The sequence below is a fragment of the Falco peregrinus genome, chromosome 2 (assembly GCF_023634155.1).
Source record: "Falco peregrinus isolate bFalPer1 chromosome 2, bFalPer1.pri, whole genome shotgun sequence".
NCBI classification, from domain to species: domain Eukaryota; kingdom Metazoa; phylum Chordata; class Aves; order Falconiformes; family Falconidae; genus Falco; species Falco peregrinus.
In genome coordinates, this window is record NC_073722.1 from 89,052,248 (window position 1) to 89,073,880 (window position 21,633).

General features: G+C 38.3%; 1 protein-coding gene across 3 annotated transcripts; it reads right to left on the reverse strand.

Annotated features, from left to right (window-relative positions):
- Positions 1 to 155: 155 nt before the first annotated feature.
- On the reverse strand, positions 156 to 18,262 carry UPB1 (beta-ureidopropionase 1). 3 transcript variants are annotated; one of them, XM_005233255.4, is made up of 10 exons: positions 18,065 to 18,256; positions 17,170 to 17,341; positions 15,564 to 15,651; positions 14,751 to 14,845; positions 13,267 to 13,428; positions 9,097 to 9,266; positions 5,519 to 5,600; positions 4,666 to 4,708; positions 3,386 to 3,540; positions 156 to 572 (listed from the first exon to the last, which is right to left on the reverse strand). In XM_005233255.4, exons 1-10 carry the CDS (start codon positions 18,163 to 18,165, stop codon positions 489 to 491), a joined length of 1,152 nt encoding a protein of 383 aa, XP_005233312.2. In that variant the 5' UTR covers positions 18,166 to 18,256; the 3' UTR covers positions 156 to 488. The 3 variants fall into 3 exon arrangements, with proteins under 3 accessions (XP_005233312.2, XP_055650585.1, XP_055650584.1); XM_055794609.1 differs by lacking the exon at positions 156 to 572 and adding an exon at positions 865 to 1,510 and having other exon boundaries at positions 18,065 to 18,260; XM_055794610.1 differs by lacking the exons at positions 156 to 572; positions 17,170 to 17,341 and adding an exon at positions 858 to 1,510 and having other exon boundaries at positions 18,097 to 18,262.
- Positions 18,263 to 21,633: the final 3,371 nt, after the last annotated feature.

Genomic DNA, 21,633 nt, shown 5'->3' on the forward strand with positions numbered 1-21,633 from the left:
TCTGGGACATTGCTTAGCTCTAATGGAACTGCATCAATAGTTCATGATTTAAAAAACAGATGAAAACAATTTATGCCTCCTTTCTCACTGAATTCTGCATTTGAGTAGAGGATGAAAAATGGAAACCAGAGGTAAATAGACACACAATGCAAAGCTTATGTAAAATTTTTTATGTCCTCTGAACTCATTATCTCCATCAAAGTATATCATGGTACTGAATAAATTTCATCAACATTTTATATCAGTGCATTCCTACTGGGTACATTCCTAGTAAGGGACAAAAGTTTGGACCCAGAGTAAATGACAAAAAGCCTTAACCCCAAGAAGCCATTTTTCAATTACTTAACGCTTTTTTGAATCCTATTATTGAAAAATTGATTACAGGAAATTAAATCAACAACAATAACTTGTGATCCACAGTAAAGCTATCATCCATCAGAACCTTTTAACTTGTTACATAACATCTGAATGTAATGAGATGCTCTCTCTTACTCTTTGATTATATTTGGTACAAAATAAGGCTGGACTGCTTCAGTGAGCTTCTCTGCATACATTTCATATCTACCAGTCATCTGGAAAAGAAAAATCAAAGCTTCAGTTCTTCTAGTGAGCTATGAAAGTACTTCAGTAGAAAATATTTATATATACTTGGGTTTTTTATGATGATATATTTAATTGCCCCAAACAGTAAAATCATAATTAACTCAAAATGCAAGACCTCCAGTGCCTTAGCACAAACTAATATACTTCTTTTATAAAAGAACTTGCATTGTGTTGCCTAAAGCTATACCTCTAAAAAAGAGTAGAAGTGCATTTCCACTCTAAAGAGTAAAACTTTAAAATGAACACCCTCAGCGCTCCTTCATTTACAGTCATGTCTGCTGACTCATTACTTATGGCTGTTTTGGTTATCCTGAATAGCTGAAAGTTGAATGTGAACGGTGGACTTACCTCTCTTATGCATCAACAATATTCTCTTTAAGTTATGTCAATGAAGGCAAAGGAGTGTATTTGTAATTATGTTTTCATATTATGCCCTTGACAACCGATGAACCCTGCTGCCAGCAGGAATTTTGCTTATGTGCCACTGATGTTATTTGGGCTGCTCTTACTTTATCCAATAATAATACAAAACACTGTCACTGCTTTGGGTGATACAGTAAGCTAGGAGGCTGAAATATAGCATTTTACATAGTGCTATCATCCTCTTCTGAAACGCAGAGTCTACAACATTGGCCCTGAGAGGAACGAATTACTTCTTTTGTGCCAGAGTGTAATGAGGCCAATTCATTTAACTATTTTGCTGCTCTGAGTTTAGCAAAGACATTTTACTTCATGTCCCTTTCAGGCATCATTGAATACAAACTGCAGATACCAGAGCAGGTTAAATAGTTCCTACTTGCTGTCAAGGGTTTTTCTGCAGATAACTGATGACTTCATACTTCCTCCTTCCCCTCATAGCAAGAATTACTTCTGTCTTGGCCACAAATGAGGGGAAAATAGATATGCCCTGTCACATAAACAAAAGCCACAGCTGTGCCTTATGTGCCAAAAGACCAACAATATCAATCCACACCACCGACATAAAACTAAGGTGCTGAAAGCACAAGAGTTGAATACAACAGAAAGTAAGCAATTTATACAAAACAGCTAAAGGTCAGTGTTTTGCCTTTACTGTTTGTTTTTCATAATCAATACAATTGCTTGTGTTCAGATACCCCTACTAAGGTGTTAGAAGCAACGCTCCATGTGCTTCCTGACACACTAAACCTCTACCCTGCAATAAGGGCCTCAGACTTCAGTGGCAAAGCAAAACTAAATGCCTGCCTGACTTGAAAAAAACCTGGGAAGCTCTCAGCAATTTCATTCCACTATGTCAACAACCATATACCTACCACATGTATCTGTAAAATAACAAATACAATTCTGTCCAGAAGATGACCTGAAATTACTTCTTGTCTTTAGTCTCTATATGGATTGGCAGCATTAGCAAAGAAATAAAACTCTAGCTAAGAAATTACTATGTTTCAATTAGAAAGTTTTCAGCATTTCAAATCCACAAAAAAAGTATTTTTGCATCAAATTGAAATCAAAACACATTATATACTACACTATATAGTAATGCATAAGGTGGTTCCAAATAAGCTAGCTCTATAAAACGAACGTATGCTTGCAGTAACATTATGTACAAGAATTGACACTCCTTGCAAATGATTACTTATTTTAAATACTAGATTATCACTGAAGAACCTGCATTATGATGGTTGCTAGCCAGGAGTTAGGACTATTAGCCTACTTACTTAGGATTCAAATCATGCTGATCTTAAGAGAGGACAGGAAATATTCTAGTCTCTAGCAGTACTGAGGACTAGAACAAAAAAACCTGCATCCACAGAAGTAAGCAAAATGTTTTGTTCATCACAAAAGCCTATGTAAGAAGTTGCCACCTCTTTTCTCCTTTTGCTTGCCTCATTTGTTGTTCCAACAGAGTATTTGTGGGGCCTGCCATAAACTTGATCAGACTAAAAGAAGAAACTAGTGCCATTTGTTTGTTTAAAAATAAAAATAAAAATCTGGTCACCTCGCTAAACCAATATACAACATAGCACCCCACACAGCTTGTACTTGCACAACTGAAGGGTTTGCAGCTGCAGTGCTGAGGTGGCAATTTCTTAAACCAGCACTGCTGCTGGGCAAATTAAATTAAATTACACCCTCAGGAAAGATGTTCCAAATTAGCTCCATCTCAGAATACAAAAAAAATAAGTAATAAATAAGTTTGTTAAAGTCACGTGGAGAGGCTTGCAGCCATCTTAATCTGATACAGATAAATTCAAAGGTGTGTTAGGATGCTTCAGAGATTAATGTACACAATTCTTTCTTTGTGGCTATCCAGAAATTCAGGGAGTTAACACTGCAATAAGTTTGCATTCAGAAAGTTCTCAGAAGCTTAAAGATTCTTTTGATTTTGGGTTTTCAGTGAATTTCACCAAAACTGACCAGTAAGGCCTATAAGAATATAAAGAACTACCATATTAGGCCTGATCAAAGGCCCATCTCAGCAACAAATGCCTACGTTTCTTGCATAAGGAAACCGCACACATTTCCCCTAGCAGTCTTCAGAGCTCAGGCAATCCACACTTAAGGACCAAAGGTTAAGTCTTTCATTTAAAGCTATTAGCCTAGTTTCCCTGAATTTGGCTGCTCCTTTTCAGAATCCATTTATGCCTTTAGCCTCCAGAACATCCTGTCAAATTAGTTCAATTTAAGCTTCAGACTATTAAAAAAAAAAAAAAAGTCTGCCTTCTAACTATTGTAAGATCATTATGAAATCTTGTTTGTTCTAATACCATATGTAAGTCTACTTCTTTATATGCAGGCTTACCTTAAAATTCCATTTGTCACTGACTTGCCTGCAAAGATTTAGATCCATCTCTACCACCAGAAGTCCATCCTGAACGCGAGAGAGACCTGGGGTCCTGCTGCCATCTGGTGCAGCTACGTAACTTGAGCCATAAAAATAGCCCAACTCATGGTGTGCTTAAAGAAATTTTTAAAAAAGAATGTTAATGCGATATGCAAATAAGTATACAACTTCACACGCAGTGTCCCATAAAACCTGGCTCAATTTCTTGTGGTTGCTTGCCTCCTGTGCTTTAAGCAAGGTATCATCCTGAAGAGTCACAGCACAATCCTAAGATAACTGCAGCTTTGACCAGTAGCTATTTTCACACACAGTACAGCTTTGACATATATCAAATTAACAGGAAAAAACTCACTGCATTGCCTTTTAAACAATGCATGATTATGCTTTCCCATTATTAAGTCTCTGAACGCAAAGGCTTTGCTTTCATTGTTTTTTATCTGGAATTTAAATGAGTTCAAATTGTCAAATCATACATTTTCAAAACAGATGACAGAGATGAACCCATTCATTTTTGAGCACAAGGTCAGAGGTGAAAACACGGGGATTTGAGGCACTGAAAAAACATCTTACTTTATGTTGCACAACTCTGAGTTGTGCCAAAAATCAGCCACATCTGTTGTACTAAGCAATGCATGCCACTGACCTTTTCCATGCAACTGCTACAAACACTTAGCTCCCAAACTAGCTAGAAAAGTCTCAGACCCACTCCAGATGAAACCAGGCGGCTTATAATTTGTCACAGGACAAATTACAGTATTTCAACATATAAGTGAAATACATACAAGCAAATCTCATGCTTTTCTTTGAGCAGTCTCTTCTTTAACTTGCAGCAAATCTCTGAAAAAGGGCAAAATGGCTTGGCTGGTGATTTAGGCTAGGGCTATTACTGTTAATCATCTTAAAACTACAAATAAAAAAGCATGCATGTACTGGCAACACAGGCTAATTTGTAGGATTTTTGTCTTCCAGTCCTACAATACTGCATTGACTCCAAAACTTAGGCCTTTGAAAGTATACAGAAGCCTTATGCATCAACTTCTGGTAACCACATACCACGGTACCACCACCTTCAATAGGAAGTGCTGTTTTCCTCCAGCTTACAAAACAGCAGTCTTATGTAAGGCAGTCGCTACCTACCGCAGCTGTCGTGGGAGAGACACTTGCAGGAGAGCTATGATTTCTTTAGACTTTCTAGCTAACAATTATTAGCAAGCACTGAACGTGATTTCTGCACATACCTTCTCTACCATCTCCAGAAGTAAAGGCATTTTTGTAGTACTCCTGTGAAATAAGAAGAATCCGTAGGTGGCAGTGTAATTCCATTTCTTCAAGAAATCCTTGCTAGTCTATCTTATTCAGTACGGAAATTTATATAAATCCAATAAGATTTTTTCTGGCATACTATCAGAACTGTCTAAAGGGAATCACCAGAGGGGCCTAGTTTCTACAATGTATAGGCTGGAAAGCAGTATCTCTCTGTATCACAGCCTATTCACACACTTTGGGGAACATGCCTCGTATCAGTTTCACAAGTCTAGAGAAGCAGCAAAAGAGGAGATATTTAACCAAACACATCTTTGTGTATTACAAAAGGCAGCAAATGTATTCACATAACAGCAAGAACAAGTCTAGGTTTTTGCAGGGAACCTAGTAAAAGAACACACATGTAAGAATGTCCTATTGTTGGCGATAATAATTCTCATTATAGAATTTCAGTGTCCAGAAAAAGGCAGTACCTGCACAACAGCAGCCGGTTGTGTACCACTAACTTGAGGATACATTTCATTTTCAGTCACATTGGCTAAAAGAATACTGATTTCACCATAGAAACTAGGAGAATTAGCAAATGGGCGGGTGCCTATTACAAAGAGAGTGATTCAAGAACAGGAAGCAGCTGCAACCAAAAAGTAGGCTGCCAGCACAAGGCAGCTCTCAATTTCTTTTATCGCTGTCCATCTTCATATTATAAACACTAATAGAGTAGTTACGCAGTAATCTATGCAATCTAGTGCTATTCAGTTCATTACCTTGAATTAACTAATGCTACAGTACCTAAATTTGGAAATGAAATAATAAAGTGAAGATACGTACCGTTCCTACCCTGTTGATGGCACAAGTAAAACAGTGATTAGCTATGGCAGCATTTCTTGCTTCAATTGGCCACAGTGACTCGCTGCAATACACAGAAGAGGAGGCAGGTATTCACTGCTTGTCTACTTCAGAGCTAAATTTAGATTATGACTGTTTCACACTGTATATATTCTGTCAAAGAAGCCAAAGTTAGCTTCTAAGATTGATCGTGCTCTTACAATCAAAACCTCCCCAGATACAGCCAAGCACTGTAATTATTTTCTGCTAAAATATAGGTATAAACAATTCTATCTGATAACTTGGTAAATATGGCTTTGTCATGGCCAAAAAAAAAATAATTAAAAAAATTAACACATCTCAAGATTTTCAAAGCAATTAAAGAGTAAAATGTTTTACTCTTCAAATTATGTAAAGGGTTTACACACGTGCTTTCACATTCCATTAACTTTCCAATACCAAATACCAATATACCAAACATAATTCTGCAGCAAAGCTAGAAGAGATTCATGCAAGTTGCCTCCTTTTTTTCCCCAAATGGTCCAAGAGAGGCTTCTGCGGCAGTGAGTGAAAAAAGAAAATTAATTATAGGAATAATAAAAAAAAATTGAAGGAGAATAAAAATCCATTTCCACCAAAATTTCCTACTTCTGTTATTTCAACCACAGTTTTCATAGCACTTTTGAGTAAGTTACCTTTCTGTAGTGGGCTGATGAAACCGAAAGCATGTTTAGCAAAAGCATCCTGGTAACTTCCCAGTAATTATCTACTAAATCTAAATTATCTCACTAAATTTACAAAAAACCAAGAGCTGAGAAATGAGAAATAGAACATTCCTTCTCCTTTAAAAGCCTCTACCTCTTTTCTAAAGGAGATTTCAATTCTGACTGATGTTTAAAACTGAAATAGTCTTCTTATGAAATAGCTTGATACACAGGGATCAGACTGGTTAATAGAAGGTCTGGTAGTCCTCAGAGCTCCAAAACAAAGGTGATACAATTTGTACACTCCTGTGATAGCATGTACCTGCCACATTCTGAATATCAAGACAAGGTTGCAAGCATCTGACTCATTAATCTCCCAGTCAGGCTCAAGAATCTTAAGAGATGGTCATTGGACTGATTGAAAGGACTTGGTTTATTGCCTCTTTTCTCAATTGCTTTGAGTCTGGCAGCCACCTCTTCTAAGAAAAAGGGATTTTATTGAAAAGCTCCAGCAAATTACAATTTCACAGAAGAGAGACAGGAAAAAAGGCTAACGCCAAGAAGCGACCCCAGAGACAATTTTTACATGGGCCTCAAGAGTCCTCTTCCTGCAATAAAAATTCTATGCTTAAAAACAACCAAGTGAAAGCTAATAATTAGGAGAGTCTGAAGCACACAGAGTACCAATGAAGTGCTGTATGACTACAGGGTAATTTCTGTTTGCTCTTCTGTTAATGTAATGGGCTATAAGTAGACAAACATCACAAATACTCCAATAGTGACATAAATGCCCCAAAAGCATTGTGTATTAATTCATCTCTTTTCAAAAGGCATTTCCCAACACTAAAATTATCTTTTTTTTTTTCCCCAACCAAAAAATTTTTCCCAACCTAAAATTATCCTTTACATCAAAAAATATTAAAGGCAGTTTGAATGACAGAATACTGCATCTAATCCACAGTTCTACTCTCCAGGTTTGTAAATACAGAGTTCTCTGCTTCAGAACTAGCTGTGTGTAAATTTTATGCCTTTAATCTGTATTTAACCATTTCTACCCTATTATGAATGCTTATCATCCTCAGAATTTTCTAGCAAAAAAAATTGTATTCATATTCTTGGACCTTGTTACAGAGACAGAAAACCTCCAAATTTACATTAAACAGGTAAAGTGAGAGGATTAGAGGAATCTTGAAGAACTGGAAAATGCTGGGGGAAAAAAAAAAATCCCTCTTACATTTCTAACTCTTCCATTGTCTTGCATATCCAGTTAGCAAGTCTATACTGCCTGAACATTGCATACATTAAGGTTTATAAACTTACACTGGAAAAATCTGTTCCTCTAGATTTAAAGAAATAAAAATGGAAGTATTCTGCACTTAGTCCATGCATACAAGCCCAGCTGAAGAGAGAGAGAAGAGAAATGAGAAAGAATTTTTACTGTTATAAGAGATCAATATGTCTTCTTTGTTTGCTACAGGATTTATTTACTTGTATTACAATATCATCAGTAACAATAAAATACGCTTCTGTTAGCTTCCTAAAACTTTCCTTTGGAGCTGGAAACTCAAAGACACTTCAGCTACCCCAAAATATTTTTTTTTAACTCACAAAGGAAATGTCTTTGTTTCAAAGAACTCTGCAAAACCAGACTTCCCCCATTGACCTTGTAACAAAGCTAACCACTTATGCTGAAAAGGGTTAAAATATTAATACTTCTAATTAACCATAAACTACCATCACTTCCTCAGTCATGTATATGTAATCATCACACATTACTAAATTACTTTTCAGAGGCTACTGTTATCAGTGGGGAAAAAAGGAAACCACAAAGAAAAATCACAGTTGTTCTACTATGTGTTAAGCTGATGCATAGACACACTCTGGAATCCCATACCTCAATTTACAAATTGTCTAAGTTGGAACTTGAAAGTATCAAGTAGTACAGCAAAGGACAGAATACAATGAGAATGAAAGGAAGGCATGGTGATTTTGTCAAGAAGAGTGCTCAAGAGCCACTGAAACCATTTTTACAAGGTTTCCACCTAAAGAAAGCCCTCCCTGCCAGCACTGAAGAAATGCAGTTATTTTGCATCACATTATAGTACCCCACACAATACACAGCCTGTGTCAGACAATGCTTTGGAAGCATGGCACATTCAAAGGTTATTATATTGAAACGTGACTGATGATAATAATGTAGAGGCAAAGCATATTCAAGAGCTAATCCACAAATTAATCATTATGGGCTAGCTAAGAAGTATACTTTCTTAGCTCACTGAGCTGGTTTTCTTTTTTCTTTTAGGAAATCAAGTCAGTAGGGTGCAATTAATGTCAATCTGCAGAAGATTAATCTCAAGGGAAACAGTTTACACTGGTTCAGTCTGGTTCAAGAGGCCTGATAATCACAAAATTGCCAACAGTTTTAAAAAAAAGTTTCTGAGAAAAAGGTTTCTCAGCTTGGCTCTGAAAACTGCAATTTGATATCTACTTATTGACTCCTAGGTGGACAACGCAAGCTGGCAAGCTAAGTCTGAATGCAAATTACTACTGCCCATCATAAAGCAAAAATACTACATAGATAATCTAAATAAACTCTTATTAGTTTTCAGGATGCTAGCTGGATGCTTGTTAACTCTGACTCAGAGGCAAAAGTCCTGCAGATGTACAACTGAAGTTCTGGAAGAGAATCAGTGGCTGTAAGCAGACTGGCAGCCCAAAACTCCAGGTGGAGAAGAATGCAGATTCCTTCATGAAGGCAAAACAAGGAGGCTATATCTCCAGTTCCAAGACCTTAGCAAGGTGTCCCAGAGAATGAGGGGCTCAGAGGTTCAGTTAACCAAGAAAGCATGCAACAGCCTAAATCAATTTGTATTTTACCTGAGAGATCCAATAGTGGCTGAAGGGTTAAAGATGATCTCTGCTCCATTCATACTAAACATGAGCCAGTTCAGAGGGTGATGGCGCCCATAGCAGATATTCACAGCAATTGTTCCAAACTGTGTCTGAAACACCGGGTGTCCTCTATTTCCTTCCATATAGTAAGTAGACTACAAGCAAACAAAACAAAACAAACAGAAAACCACAAAACCACTTCTTAAAAAAGTGAGAAGTACCACCTCCAACACTGCTTTGACACTTCCCATTTTCTGGTTACCAGCCTCAAATCATTTTAGACCATGAGTAAGGACAACACCCTACATTTAGTACAGAGCTGCACTGCAATGGGTATAGAGCAAAAAGTGGCTCTCTTAGACTGCTGAGATCAAATTCAAGACACTTTCTGTTTCCTTTCACTTATACTACACCTAAGCACTGTCTGACTTTAACATAAATGCTTCTACTAATGCTAGAAACTCCTGCAGAAGCTTAAGAGAGATCCACAAGTCACCAGACTTAAGGTACCTCTCTTGGTACTTTCACCACATCAGAAGATTCTCTTGTCTCCAGGATCCTTTGATTCTGATTAAAGATCAAAAAGATTAACACTGTCTAAAGAACATGGAATTCCTTTAGAGTCAGCTTGTTACATAATGACATGCAGTAATTTTATGAATGCTATAAGGAAATAGCGTATAGCTAAGACTGGTTATTTAAATTTCCTATATGCCTGTTCCTCTGAACAAACAGAAGGCTTGAAATAACCACCAGGAAAATCACAGGATAAATCTAGAGAACACTCCTTAAAGAAACTGGAGCCAACTGTTGGCTAAAAAGATCCCGTTTACCGTATGCTGCAAAATTTTATCTTATCATATCAAACATTTCTAAACAGAAATGCACTGGTTCCTGTAAAAAGTACTGGTAAAAAGAAGGACAAGGCATTGTTAACAGCTATCAAGAGAGACAAACATTCACAGAGATATTTTAAATTAAATGTACAGAAATGGTTCTTCCCAGGTGCAAGAAAAGGGTATGTGTGGAGTCACTCACACTTGCTTGGCCAGTAGTAATCAAAACCCCAAGACATTAGCAGGAAGAGCACAAAAAACGTAACAGAAAACATCATTTTGCTGGTTTATAAGAATTCTGCGTGCCCACAGCTTGAGTACTCTGGGCAATTCTAGTGTCTGCATCTCAATAAGGATGGAATAAGCAAAGGCAACTGAAACTATGAAAGGGATGGGGCAGCTCCCTTGTGAGGAGCAACTACAAAGGCTCTTCAATCTGCAGGTGGAAGGCTGAGGGTAGTATGATGAGTAAGATCTGCAAAATCACAAAAGCGGTGGACAAGATAAAAACAGAAATCCCAAAGCAGCAGCAGTAGTGGGTATTGACTAAAATTACACTCTTACACCTGTTTTTAACCAAAGTAACTTTTTCTGTGCAAGCAGGCAGTGCACTTCTGAAATGTGCTTCTTTGTTAAAGCAGGTTCAGAACAGATTAGACAAAGTCATTGATAACACATCCACAGATATGAAACGAATGAGACAGGAACATGCCACCCAACATTCCTAACACAATGACTGTGGATACCAAGGGAGTACAAAAGTTGCAGAGTGGCCAGACTTATTCCTAACAATACCTTTTTGTGATGATCTCAGAGACAGAAAAGCAAGGTACACAACCCACCAGCCTGACCCAGTGGGGCACGTCTCTTACCATATAAGAAAAGCATGTTGTAAAGCAACTCCCTTTTTACTGAAACTACCTGTCCATGGCAACAGCTGCTGCCATTGGTCTTGAAGGAAGCCGAACCACATCAGGCCCAAAGCAAGCACAGTTACAGTCGGGGAACAAACTAGGGCCTCAACAAAGTGTAGAACGGCATGCTAGACACAGGGGGATCATCTTCTGAAACCAAGGATTGGAGGTTCAATATGCCCACTAAAAGTGACATCTCATGTTTCTTATTATCAGGTCTCATGAAATTGCACAGTCCTTGGGCACTGATTTTATCTCCTTTCATGTCTGTAGAGAACATGCCATGTGGCAGGCACTCACACAATCCTTTTTCAAAACAATTCCGCTGATTGAATATATTTCCATTTTTTCTCTATTCTCAGTTTTCTTTCATTACAATAGGAGAAGAAAACCAAGAATGCTATTGCTTCAGGGAATTCATCAGTTCTTATTTCTTTATTCCTCACCAGAGGTCATAATCATCTCCACAGCAACAAACTGTGATGTTTCAAGACGGATTGATTTTTGTTTATTTATATGCCCTCCCACACATGGCTGAAGAGCTTACAGACCAATCTCTTTCCCCTTTCCATTTAGTTCTCACCGATTCAACAAGGCTGATTTTAACAAGGCTCCCTTCCCTATCTGCTCCACAGAGACAATCCACAAAAAATAATTTCAAATTCAGGGCTTCCTTGGGGGTTAACTTTGTTGATAAAGAAAACAACATTAAAGTAACAGAGATGAGCATAAACCTTCCCTGTAGTCTTGGTGGTTTCTAAAGTTCCTCTATTAGAATTGCTCAGCTTAAAAGAATGGACTTAATGCTTTGCTAACAAAACTAGTTAAAAAGACAGTACTGTTTTGGGTAAATACCACTTGTACCTATAATGAGGTAGCCACAACAAGAAATGTTAAATCATTATAGTATACCTGCAAGATATAGACGGTTTTGTGGTAATTCTGGCGTTATAAGAACTAAGTCATTTTTGGAATTATGCAAAACTCTTAATGAAACCCTATTTATACTTCACATGGAAAAGTAAAAAGTTGCCTTTCATTACACTCTTCTTGTGCCTTTCATTACAGTTTCATAGCTGGAAACAAAAGTTTCTTGGAATCTGTTGATGCTTCACAAACCACTGTCTGGAAAACTGAAAGACATCATATTTAGCACAAGCAACAGGAATATTTTTTTGTTGTTGTTTGATTACAGAAGGAACAAATAAAGGATGTGAAAGTAACCAAAATTCATTTTTATTAGTGCTTGTATTTTATACGGGTTTGCTAGTTACTGTTTTGCTAGCTAGAAGATAGATCCGATAAAATAATATTTAATATCAAAAGAATTGTTAAACACAGAAGTCAACACTGGTGACTGACAGGCCTGTGCCAAAAATCCATTGTGTAGAAACCTATTAACAGCCGCCTCTGAAGAAACACAAACCAGTCTGATCAGGTCTGGAAGCCCAGGTCGAAACTTCCAGAAATCTTTGAACACAAAGTTCCAACACTCAAAAACCCCTTTTAAAATTAATAAAAAAGCAGTTTAGATTCTGAAGCCTCAGTTTAGTCACTGGAGCATTTGGACAGGGAACAAAAGCAACTGCAGGTATACAGCAGCCCCCAGTGCTTAGAAGAAAGGCTCTGTTAATTACTCACCTTAGCTGTCAAGGAGAGATTTAGTTAGGTAAGACAATGTATTTTTAGACTTCGGTTAATTTTTAATCTTGATCTTTCTGTTTGTGATAATTCTATGGATGGATAAACACATTTCAGATCTACCAGTTTTCTTCTGATGCTGCCTTCACTACCAGTTCACTTTCTAAAGCTGATTCTGCAGGACAGCCTAAAAACTGCTGGGGGCTTCAGTGGAAGTAATGTGATTAGTAAACAGAAGATGCCATAAACCAGCTATTCAGTTAGAAGCATAATGAATTAAGGGATTCTTTTCAAAGAAATAGAAGAAAAAGAATGTCATTTCCACCAAGACAACCTCACAGAGAAACAGAGATCAAGACCATAAATAATGCTTACACATGAACCATGAAACAGTTGCCCTCCAATTTAAAGTAAGTTCAACATGCACAAATGCAAAAACTAAGTCAATCATTCACAACTAACATAAAGCGATGACTTACAGAATTTTGTTTTAAAGATCCTCTATACTTCTCTAGTTTCCATCAGGCCAAGGAAGAGTACATGACAAAGATTCAATGTTATTTGTCCTTTAAGAGTCACCACTCTCTATTCTTGATAAATTAACTTACTATAATGTCACCTGAGGAAAACTGATTTGAACTTTGTGAACTACGTTTTCTAGAAATACATTATGTTTCCTGCCAATGACTCTGCTACAACACATGCTGACATGAACAAGAGCTGCAAGGTAAGATTAGCCTGATAATCACAATACTGTGTCTTACCTCATTGAAATCTCCAATCCTTGGAATATGATTTTTCCTACTTTTGCCAAGGACAGCTCCAGAATTAGAAATGACCACTGCAGCATTCCACAAAGTTCCCCCGTGTATTTCATCTCGCTCCAGGACTGGAGATACCACAACCATGTTGTATTTCTTTGCCAGCTATACAAATGAACACAATTCTTCTATTAAACATAAGCCTTCAGGATTTTCACTTTTTGTTCATAAAGAGGGATTAAAAAAAGTTTTAGTCTGGTACATTACTCTGACTTATCAAGCAATAACGCTTACACCCACACTGGCATGCCCACATCACCACAGTTTCTTCATCAAAGATAATTACATTACAGAGAGCTTTCCACTTAAATCCTCAACTAGAAATGCAAGGTACCAACAGGAAAAAGCATCCTAACAGCAAGGGTCAAACTACAAAGCTGACCTCTGTCTATCCACAGATATAGAAATATACCATGATCCCATCCCATTCTGGTATACCACTTAAGTGGCATACCAGATTGAAAGACAAAGACACCACAGCTGAAAACACTTATTAAAAAAAATAAAATATATATATATATAAAAGGGAGAATGTAAACTAGCATTGCATGTTAACTATGAATGTTAAAAAACATAGGTGTGAGTGAGAAATATAGCAACTTCTGACTGCAAGTTTACTAGCACAGTCTTTTCCTTCAAATCACTTTTCTTTTCTTTCTCCAAAGATCCATAGTGTCATTAATTCCATAGTGAGAAGCAACATGTACTTGCCCTAGATCAGACTAAAGATATGCTGTCTACAAAAGCTTAATAGGTCAGTGCATATCTGGGAAAATTTGACATTAAAACAGTCTGCTGTTTCAATTAGCTGTAAAAGAAAATAATTTAAATTCCTTATTAGAAAAAAAAAGTTGTCAGAAAACAAAAATAAACTCTGCCACCCTTGCAATCAACACTCTAGAAAAACAAGGCAGTAACAAATCTCCTTGGTTGCATAAAAATCCCTCTACATTTTGTGTCATTTCACAGGGAGTAGCAAAAGATTTGTGTGAAAGTGTTCTTTGTTCAGAAACGGCTAGCTATTCTTCTCCTCACACCTTCATACAAGCATTGTTTAATGCTCAACTTTTCTATGCAAGAAACATCTTTTAAATGGAAATTTAAAATACTTGTGTGAAGAATCATTCTTTCCTTGTAAAATTCAGGAATAGTTAAATGGGCAGTTTCCTATGCCTTCTATGGTAAAAGGTAGTCTATAAATGCAAAGTAGTTTAAAAAAATAAATATAGAGCACAGTTGTTGTTGCCCATTTCTACTTCGCTCACTATCATATTTGTCAAGCAAGCTGAAAATTTATTTTTTATTATTTCAGTTTTCTCAGTGGTACAAGGCCAGTACATAAAGAAGAAATCCATGCTAATCAGTATCAGTTATGGGCTGGGGTTGGAGGCTAGATGTAGGGGTTTTTTGCTTGGTTGTTTCTTTACCTCTTGACAGAATTTTGTTGTTGGCCCATCCTCTGCTGACTCAGCAAATTCAGTCCAAGGAAGCTTCTCTCTTGTACAAAAAGCAAAGGGCATGGCTGAAAAACACCAATGCAAGACAAAATTCACAAGAATACTCAAGTCGCTCAAGAAATACACACCATTTACATGAATACAAATTACAAAATTAAACAGTTAAGAATGATTCAACTGCTTTCCTTGTTTAAAGGCAAAAGCCATTTAAAAATACTTTCAGCAAGGGCAAAAAGTTTTGGCCCTATACAGAGCAAAGCAGAAGAGAAAGAATGTAACTTAGTAAAGTCTTACCAGAGATAAAAATACGAAGTACACCCCAGTCACTAGTGTACACTTTCTTCGAATAACCTGTTTTCACAAACATTTCACGAGCCTTCATTTTGGTTTTTGTCTCTTATTACACCTCAAAACGCCATTTTAAGTGAAATTCTATCTTTTAATTTTAGTATCTGTCTAGAAAAAACCCAGAGTTTTAGGAGGAAAAAAAATAACGAGGAAAAGATCACAAAGGATGACACAAAGAAGCAGCACCCATACAAGTATCACTATTGCAGCATACACTAGTCTTCAATACAACAGACTTCATGTACATCTTCCATACAGTTCTGCTAACTGAGACTTTTTGTTTTTTCCTTTAGAAAGCAAATCAGTAAAGTTAACTGTTTAACTCAGATGACCTCTGCTATTCACTTACAAGACATACCTCCAGTACAGGATACCTGTTAGAATAGAAGGAACTTGACCTTGGACAATCTAGAAGGAATCACAGAAAATACTTACTCCAAGCCTCCTGGAAACAAATTATGTTGACCCCACATAATGCAGCTACTTCCACAATCTCCTCAATTCGTCTGTGCAGTGCAGCCACCTGATAGCAAGAAGTGTCACACTGAAAAAAAAGCTATATGTTCTAACTCATTTGCACATTAACAGCCTGGATTTACAAGCTTTGTTACCGTTTAATTTATCTTGTTCTGTACTTAGTCCCATTGCTTTCAGGGAGGGTAATTCAACAAGTTATCATTCCTGAACACTGATAATAGAAAGAATTAGATACAGAATTTTAAAAGCGTTTCGGTGCTGAAAATAGAGAAAGCAATCCAACGGAATTCTAATTCCATGGTTACAACATTTAAATATATGGCAACTCATGGCTGACTGACTTGCAGATAGAATCTAAATCAGCAAAAATTATAATTCTGCTGCTCATTGTAGACAACCTACAGAAGGATGTTAAGTAAACGCGAATTCAAAGGCAAGTACTCGGAATCTTAAAACATGTGGTAAGGACAGCCTATTTCCTTGGTTATGTGCAAATCCTGCTCACACAGGTGGATCTTGGACACTCTTTAGAAGTTAACAACTCCAAATGGTTTTCTAAACCCCTCTGTCCTAAAAGGCAAGTAGATTTTCAAGAAAAAAACATGAAAACATTTTTTAATTAGCCAAAAAACATTGTTTCAAAGTACTTTTTTCTTGACTATTCTACTTAAAAGATAATAGGTGTAGCACTTTGCATTGATATTTTCAGGTGTCAATAAAAAAAAAGGACACAAGATTAGTCAACAGTGACCTACAAACTCAACAACTGTATACTGATTTACAGCAGTAGTTAACTAGTTATTTATAAGGTAAAATCATTAATATAACTGGTAGTCTTTTCAACAGATGCTACAAAGAATACACAAACTTGATCCATTTACTGAATTGCTTCCATCTGTGACAGGTAATCTTTCCAAAACAAATTTATTCAGAAATGTTCTGTCCTGTCACTGTACAAAACTACTACTCCAGGAGATTTTATAAATGTGGTATTTTCTTTCACTTTTTTAAAGCTACTTTTAGGAGGGTGTTTCTATGCGTATGTGTCACTTCAATGCTTTTGTGTCCAAGATGTTAAGAAATGATGGTCACCTTGTAATAAGATCTAATTTACTACTGCACAAAGAATAATGAACACAGCTTTATTAATCTGTGTTTACTCTAATGGATTTTCCTATAATGGAACATTTCTCAATTAAAACAAGAACTGCACCTGTGGTTTCTATGGGTTGCCATCTCTTGATTTTGGGTAAATCATTTTTTGTTTCATTTCAGAGACAAAGGATTTTCATTTACAAAATTGGTACTAAATAAATAGCTTTAGAACTGCAAACTGGTTGGTTCACTAGGTAAACACAAGAGGTGTTTCTGAAACAATAAACCAGAATGTGTCATTGTGATTTCTTACAGTATGCTGTGTTAAGATAGTGATGGATCCTATATTGCCAGAACATCAGCAGACATTTCACGATGGAGTTTCTAACATCAACAACTGAAAGGTGTTTTTTCTCAATCCAGCAGAAGAGGAGTTACACACAAACATCCCAGATCCCAGTTTGGGTACCTGGACTGCCACTGGTGTGTCTGTGGGAAGTGGAATTTTATTCTGTACCAGTCCCACTCGAACAATACGTGGCCTTCTCAGTTGCTCTGGGGCAGCTTCAAATCCATAGCCCTGTAGCTCAAAATCTCTTTCTTGAGCTGCTGATAGAGCAGCAGCTGGCAAATTAAGTTTTCTGGATTGAACAAGAAACAAAGACATTTCAGTGTGAGATGTTCTTCTTTCCTGCTGTGAATGCAATGGACCAAAAGGATCACAGATACTGTCTACCCCTGAAGAGACACCCAAGCTCCCATGCCCCAATTCAGAGCTATCAGACAAGGGAACAGTCAGGCAGTAGCCAGGCTGTGCAAATCTGATGGCTCTCCTCCATGGCAGCAAACTCCCAGTGTCCTCTTCTGTGACTGTGATTTCCAGATGTTAACACCTTGCTACAGAAATCAAGGAACACATACATATAAACGTTCACCTGCCAGCCTCAGATGATAAACACTGTCCCTCCAATGTATTTTTCCTCATGTTAGATCCCCACTTTTCCAACTCGCTCACCCCAAAGCCACGACCTCCCAATTGTCCCCTCAAAACTATTCCCCTTGGGCCTTTCATTCCTGTCAGCCACCCTCTCACACAACCTCTCCAGTGCCCCACTTCCCAAACCAGGATTTACCTCCAAACCACCCCAGTTACCTTACCACGGCCCAACCCCACCGCAGCACCACAAGTGCCATAGGCCCTACTGTTAGTTCGCCTTTCAGCCCCCAACCCTGTGTCCTGCACACCCACCCTCGCACTGCCTCCTTCGCCTCGCCCCGAGCTGGGCACCCCACAGGGGAGGAAGGCGCCGGGGCAGGACAGGGCACCCCCCAAGGCACCAGGCGAGCCTACCCCACCAGCGCACCTCGCCTCGCCGCCATAAAGGATCCGCTTCACCTCAGCAAGGTCCTCGGGTGGGATGCACCGCTCCAAGCATGCCTCCAGCGACACCAGGCCTCCCGCCATGGCACGGCGCAGCGTGGGATGAGGCACGCCAAGGGCTGCGCTGCTGCTGGCCGTCAGGTACGCGCTGGCCGTCAGGCAGGACTGCCCTCTCGGACTTTACCCCAGGGTGGCCCCCACCCTTTTCTCCTCGGGGCGTTTTGGCGGAGCGGCTCAGCCCCAGGGGAAGGCGGCGCCACAAGGCCGGGCTCCCAGCGCTGTGGCCCTGGGCACTGGTGGCTGGCCCTGCACAGCCCCAAGCGGGCCGAGAGGCATGGACGTGGCCGTTCCTGGTGACTGGCCACCTCGGCACCAGCTCCTCGGCCTCAGAAATAACTCGCGGAACGTCTTTAGGAGGTTTTAATGATACCGTTCAATAAAAAGGCTTAGAAATAGAAGGTCATAAAAATGGCAATAGTTTTCACTGATACGTGTGTGTCTATTTCAGTTGCAATAAGACTGAACAGGAGCCACTAATAAATAATTCTGTCTTTAACATGGATTTGAGGACCAATATAACTGAAAATTCATCCCAGAACGAACATTAGTGTCAGACAAAGACTGGACAAATTAAGACCTTGATCCAAGTAAAAAAAAAACGTGCATCTAAATAAAGGATATTTTCTTCTGCAGGTAGCAAGTGGACAGCCTGTTTAAACCAGTTATTCCCACTGAACTACTCGCTACACTTTCTGAGCCAAAGTGCAACTGAAATTCAAGACACGGTAACTGGTTTTCTCACTCAGGCCAGGGATGGTTATACATGTCTAAATGTATCACATGGAGTTTAATCACTGCTTTTGTGTATCTTCCAGAGGATGTAGCAACATTCAGCACTTAACATTTGCAGTTGTTAGATATTTCGAGTTAAATATTAAGCCTTTTAGGCTAATCTAAAAAAAAAAAAAAAGTTAGGGAGAGAGTGTCTAATATTTAACTTTAAACAGCAAGTGTTCAGGGATAGTCTGGTTTCATCAAGGCATTTTCAGATACGTGATCCTTTCACTCTAATCCACCCTTTTTAACCCAAAAAGTTGCAGCAATACTCTATGCCAAGTGCACCAGGGCAGGCACGCTCCTCTGCTGATTTGTTAGAGGCAAGAACTTGTCACAGTAACTCCTAACGAGCAGACTGACTCCTTTAGACAGCATTTAGGAAAATCTTTTAATCTTTGGGGGAATTTTCAAGATAAGCTAAAAATAGGGATGATAGCATGTTATAAAGCAAAAAAATGGTGAACACAAAGCAGAGAAAACCCCCATCATTTGAAAGGAAGGAACTTTTTTAAGAAGTCTGGATAGCTAGTATTAAATACTTGCTCTGTATTCATCAGTGTAGCATCTCCCTGTTCATGACCAAGGGCCTAAAAACCTGTTCTTAGGAATTATTTTTCTTTCCCAAACATATTTCTGAATGCAATAATAAGCAGTGAATGATACTTACATGGTATTTTTCATCTGATGATCCTAATTTGCTTTAATGGCCAATTTGAAAGGTACATATCAGTAACATTTTGTTCCGTTTGTGGCTGGCAGATCTTTGACCATTGCAGAATGGGAGATGAATGCAAAAAGCAGCTGACAATACAGGAGGGAAATTAGGAGACCAAGTAGTAAGTTCATTTCCATATCGGCATACTCAGGATATCATCAGATAAAGCATTTCTGGAGGATTCGTAGAAACAAACAGAAGGGCCTGAGTTTCTCTGGGAACTGTTCAAGTTCTTTTCTGCCTGGACTGCAAATTAAAGGGAAAAACAGCAGGTCTATTTTGTATCCCGCTCCTGAAGAAGGTCACATAACTGAACTTCTCTCTTCAAGCTTCTATTCTTAGTGTGAACTTTCACTGACTTCTCTATTGGTGCCTTGTTTGTTTGTAATTTAGTAAATTGTACTACATGTAGGAAATGGACTTCATGGCAATAAAACTGAAGCCCCTGAAAAGAATACTCACGAACAGTTAAGACCTGAAAAAACAGTACATTTCCTGTGCACGGTATCAACCACCCTGCAACAACACAGTGAGGTCCAGACTTCGTGAATAGGAAATGACAAGCCTAGAATTACTAATAACGATGAAAGGAGATCAGGCTATTCCATAGGGACTGCGCATATATAAAGGTATAACTCTAGCCAACACAATAAACCTTCAAAGCACAAAATGTTAATGTTGAGCAGGAAAGTAACCTAATAAAGGAGGATGCCTTCCATATCCCAGACAAAATATATTAGAGAGTTTGGATTTAAGTCTGAATGTTCCACCTCAGTCATGGCAATTAACTATTAAGTATGATGCTTGAATCCAAACTCTGGGTCTGGTTTTGACTGCTTCAGACCTCTGTATTTAAACCTCTTCCCAGTTCTGCATTACCTGGATCAAGTAATTATTTCGGGAAATAGCTGAACTTTTTGGTATGAACCCAGGCTGTAATAACTGGTTTAGAGGAAAATAAGTATTTTATGGAACAAAAGTTCTTTAAAAAAAGGGAAGACTCCTACCAAACAGTTCTGAAGTGTGCAACTTTTCATCTCTATTGCCCTTAGTCAGGGTGGTCCAGAAAGTCGGATACAGAAGTCAGGATCACAGAGTGCAATCTGTACAGAAAGCAGTTCTTGTATGCGTCTGTGTTGAAACCTTGTATTGCACAGATACCTTCTCAGAGCTAAACCAGGGTTTTGATAATACTGGTCCACACACTCCGTGCTGCAGGACTGTTCCCAAGAGTTCCTGTAAAACCCCACAACAGCACCCTGGCATTAGTCAGAAGCACACTGGAGAATTAATTTAAGAGCCAAATATCTAGAGTTCAGGCTAAAATTGGGAAAGACCCAAGAAAATATTTAAACAAACAAACAAAGTCTTTCCACTGTAACCCAAGATAGGAGCAAAGACTGAACAGCATCACGTATGAGAGCTAGCAGGCAGGATTGTGGGCAGCATTTCTGTCTTTCCTTCCTAAGTTAGGAGTATGTACATATACTCCTTTTGAAACACCCAGCTTCTTACAAACCTTGCTACTATCACCTCAATCATGATTCCAGACACTTTCTTCTCCTGTCATTCCTTGAAATGGCTCACACAGAGTTCCTCAGAGCAGCTAAATAAATTAATAACTTGTGTCCTTAAAGCAATAACTGTCTCAGATCACCCACAGTGTCATGCTGCTTGTTATTAACACCTATCAAGGGATTTAGGTGGATGTGGATACAGATGTGTCCTGCAAGGCCACATGATGCTGATGCTCTGTCCAAGCTTCCTTTCTAGATGCTGCAACACCCTTTAAAATGACTTTCTAAACTGTCCTTTTCCAGTGGCCACAAAATAAAGTACTGAATTGTACTGCAAAGTAGATCACTGAACTAGATCTTTACATTGCTTCACCTCAAATACAGATTCCTTTGCTTCATATGGAGATATAATTATCTCTGAACATACCTGATTCAAAACATTTCAAGTTTAAGAGACAGGCAGTGAAGGGTAATTAACATAAT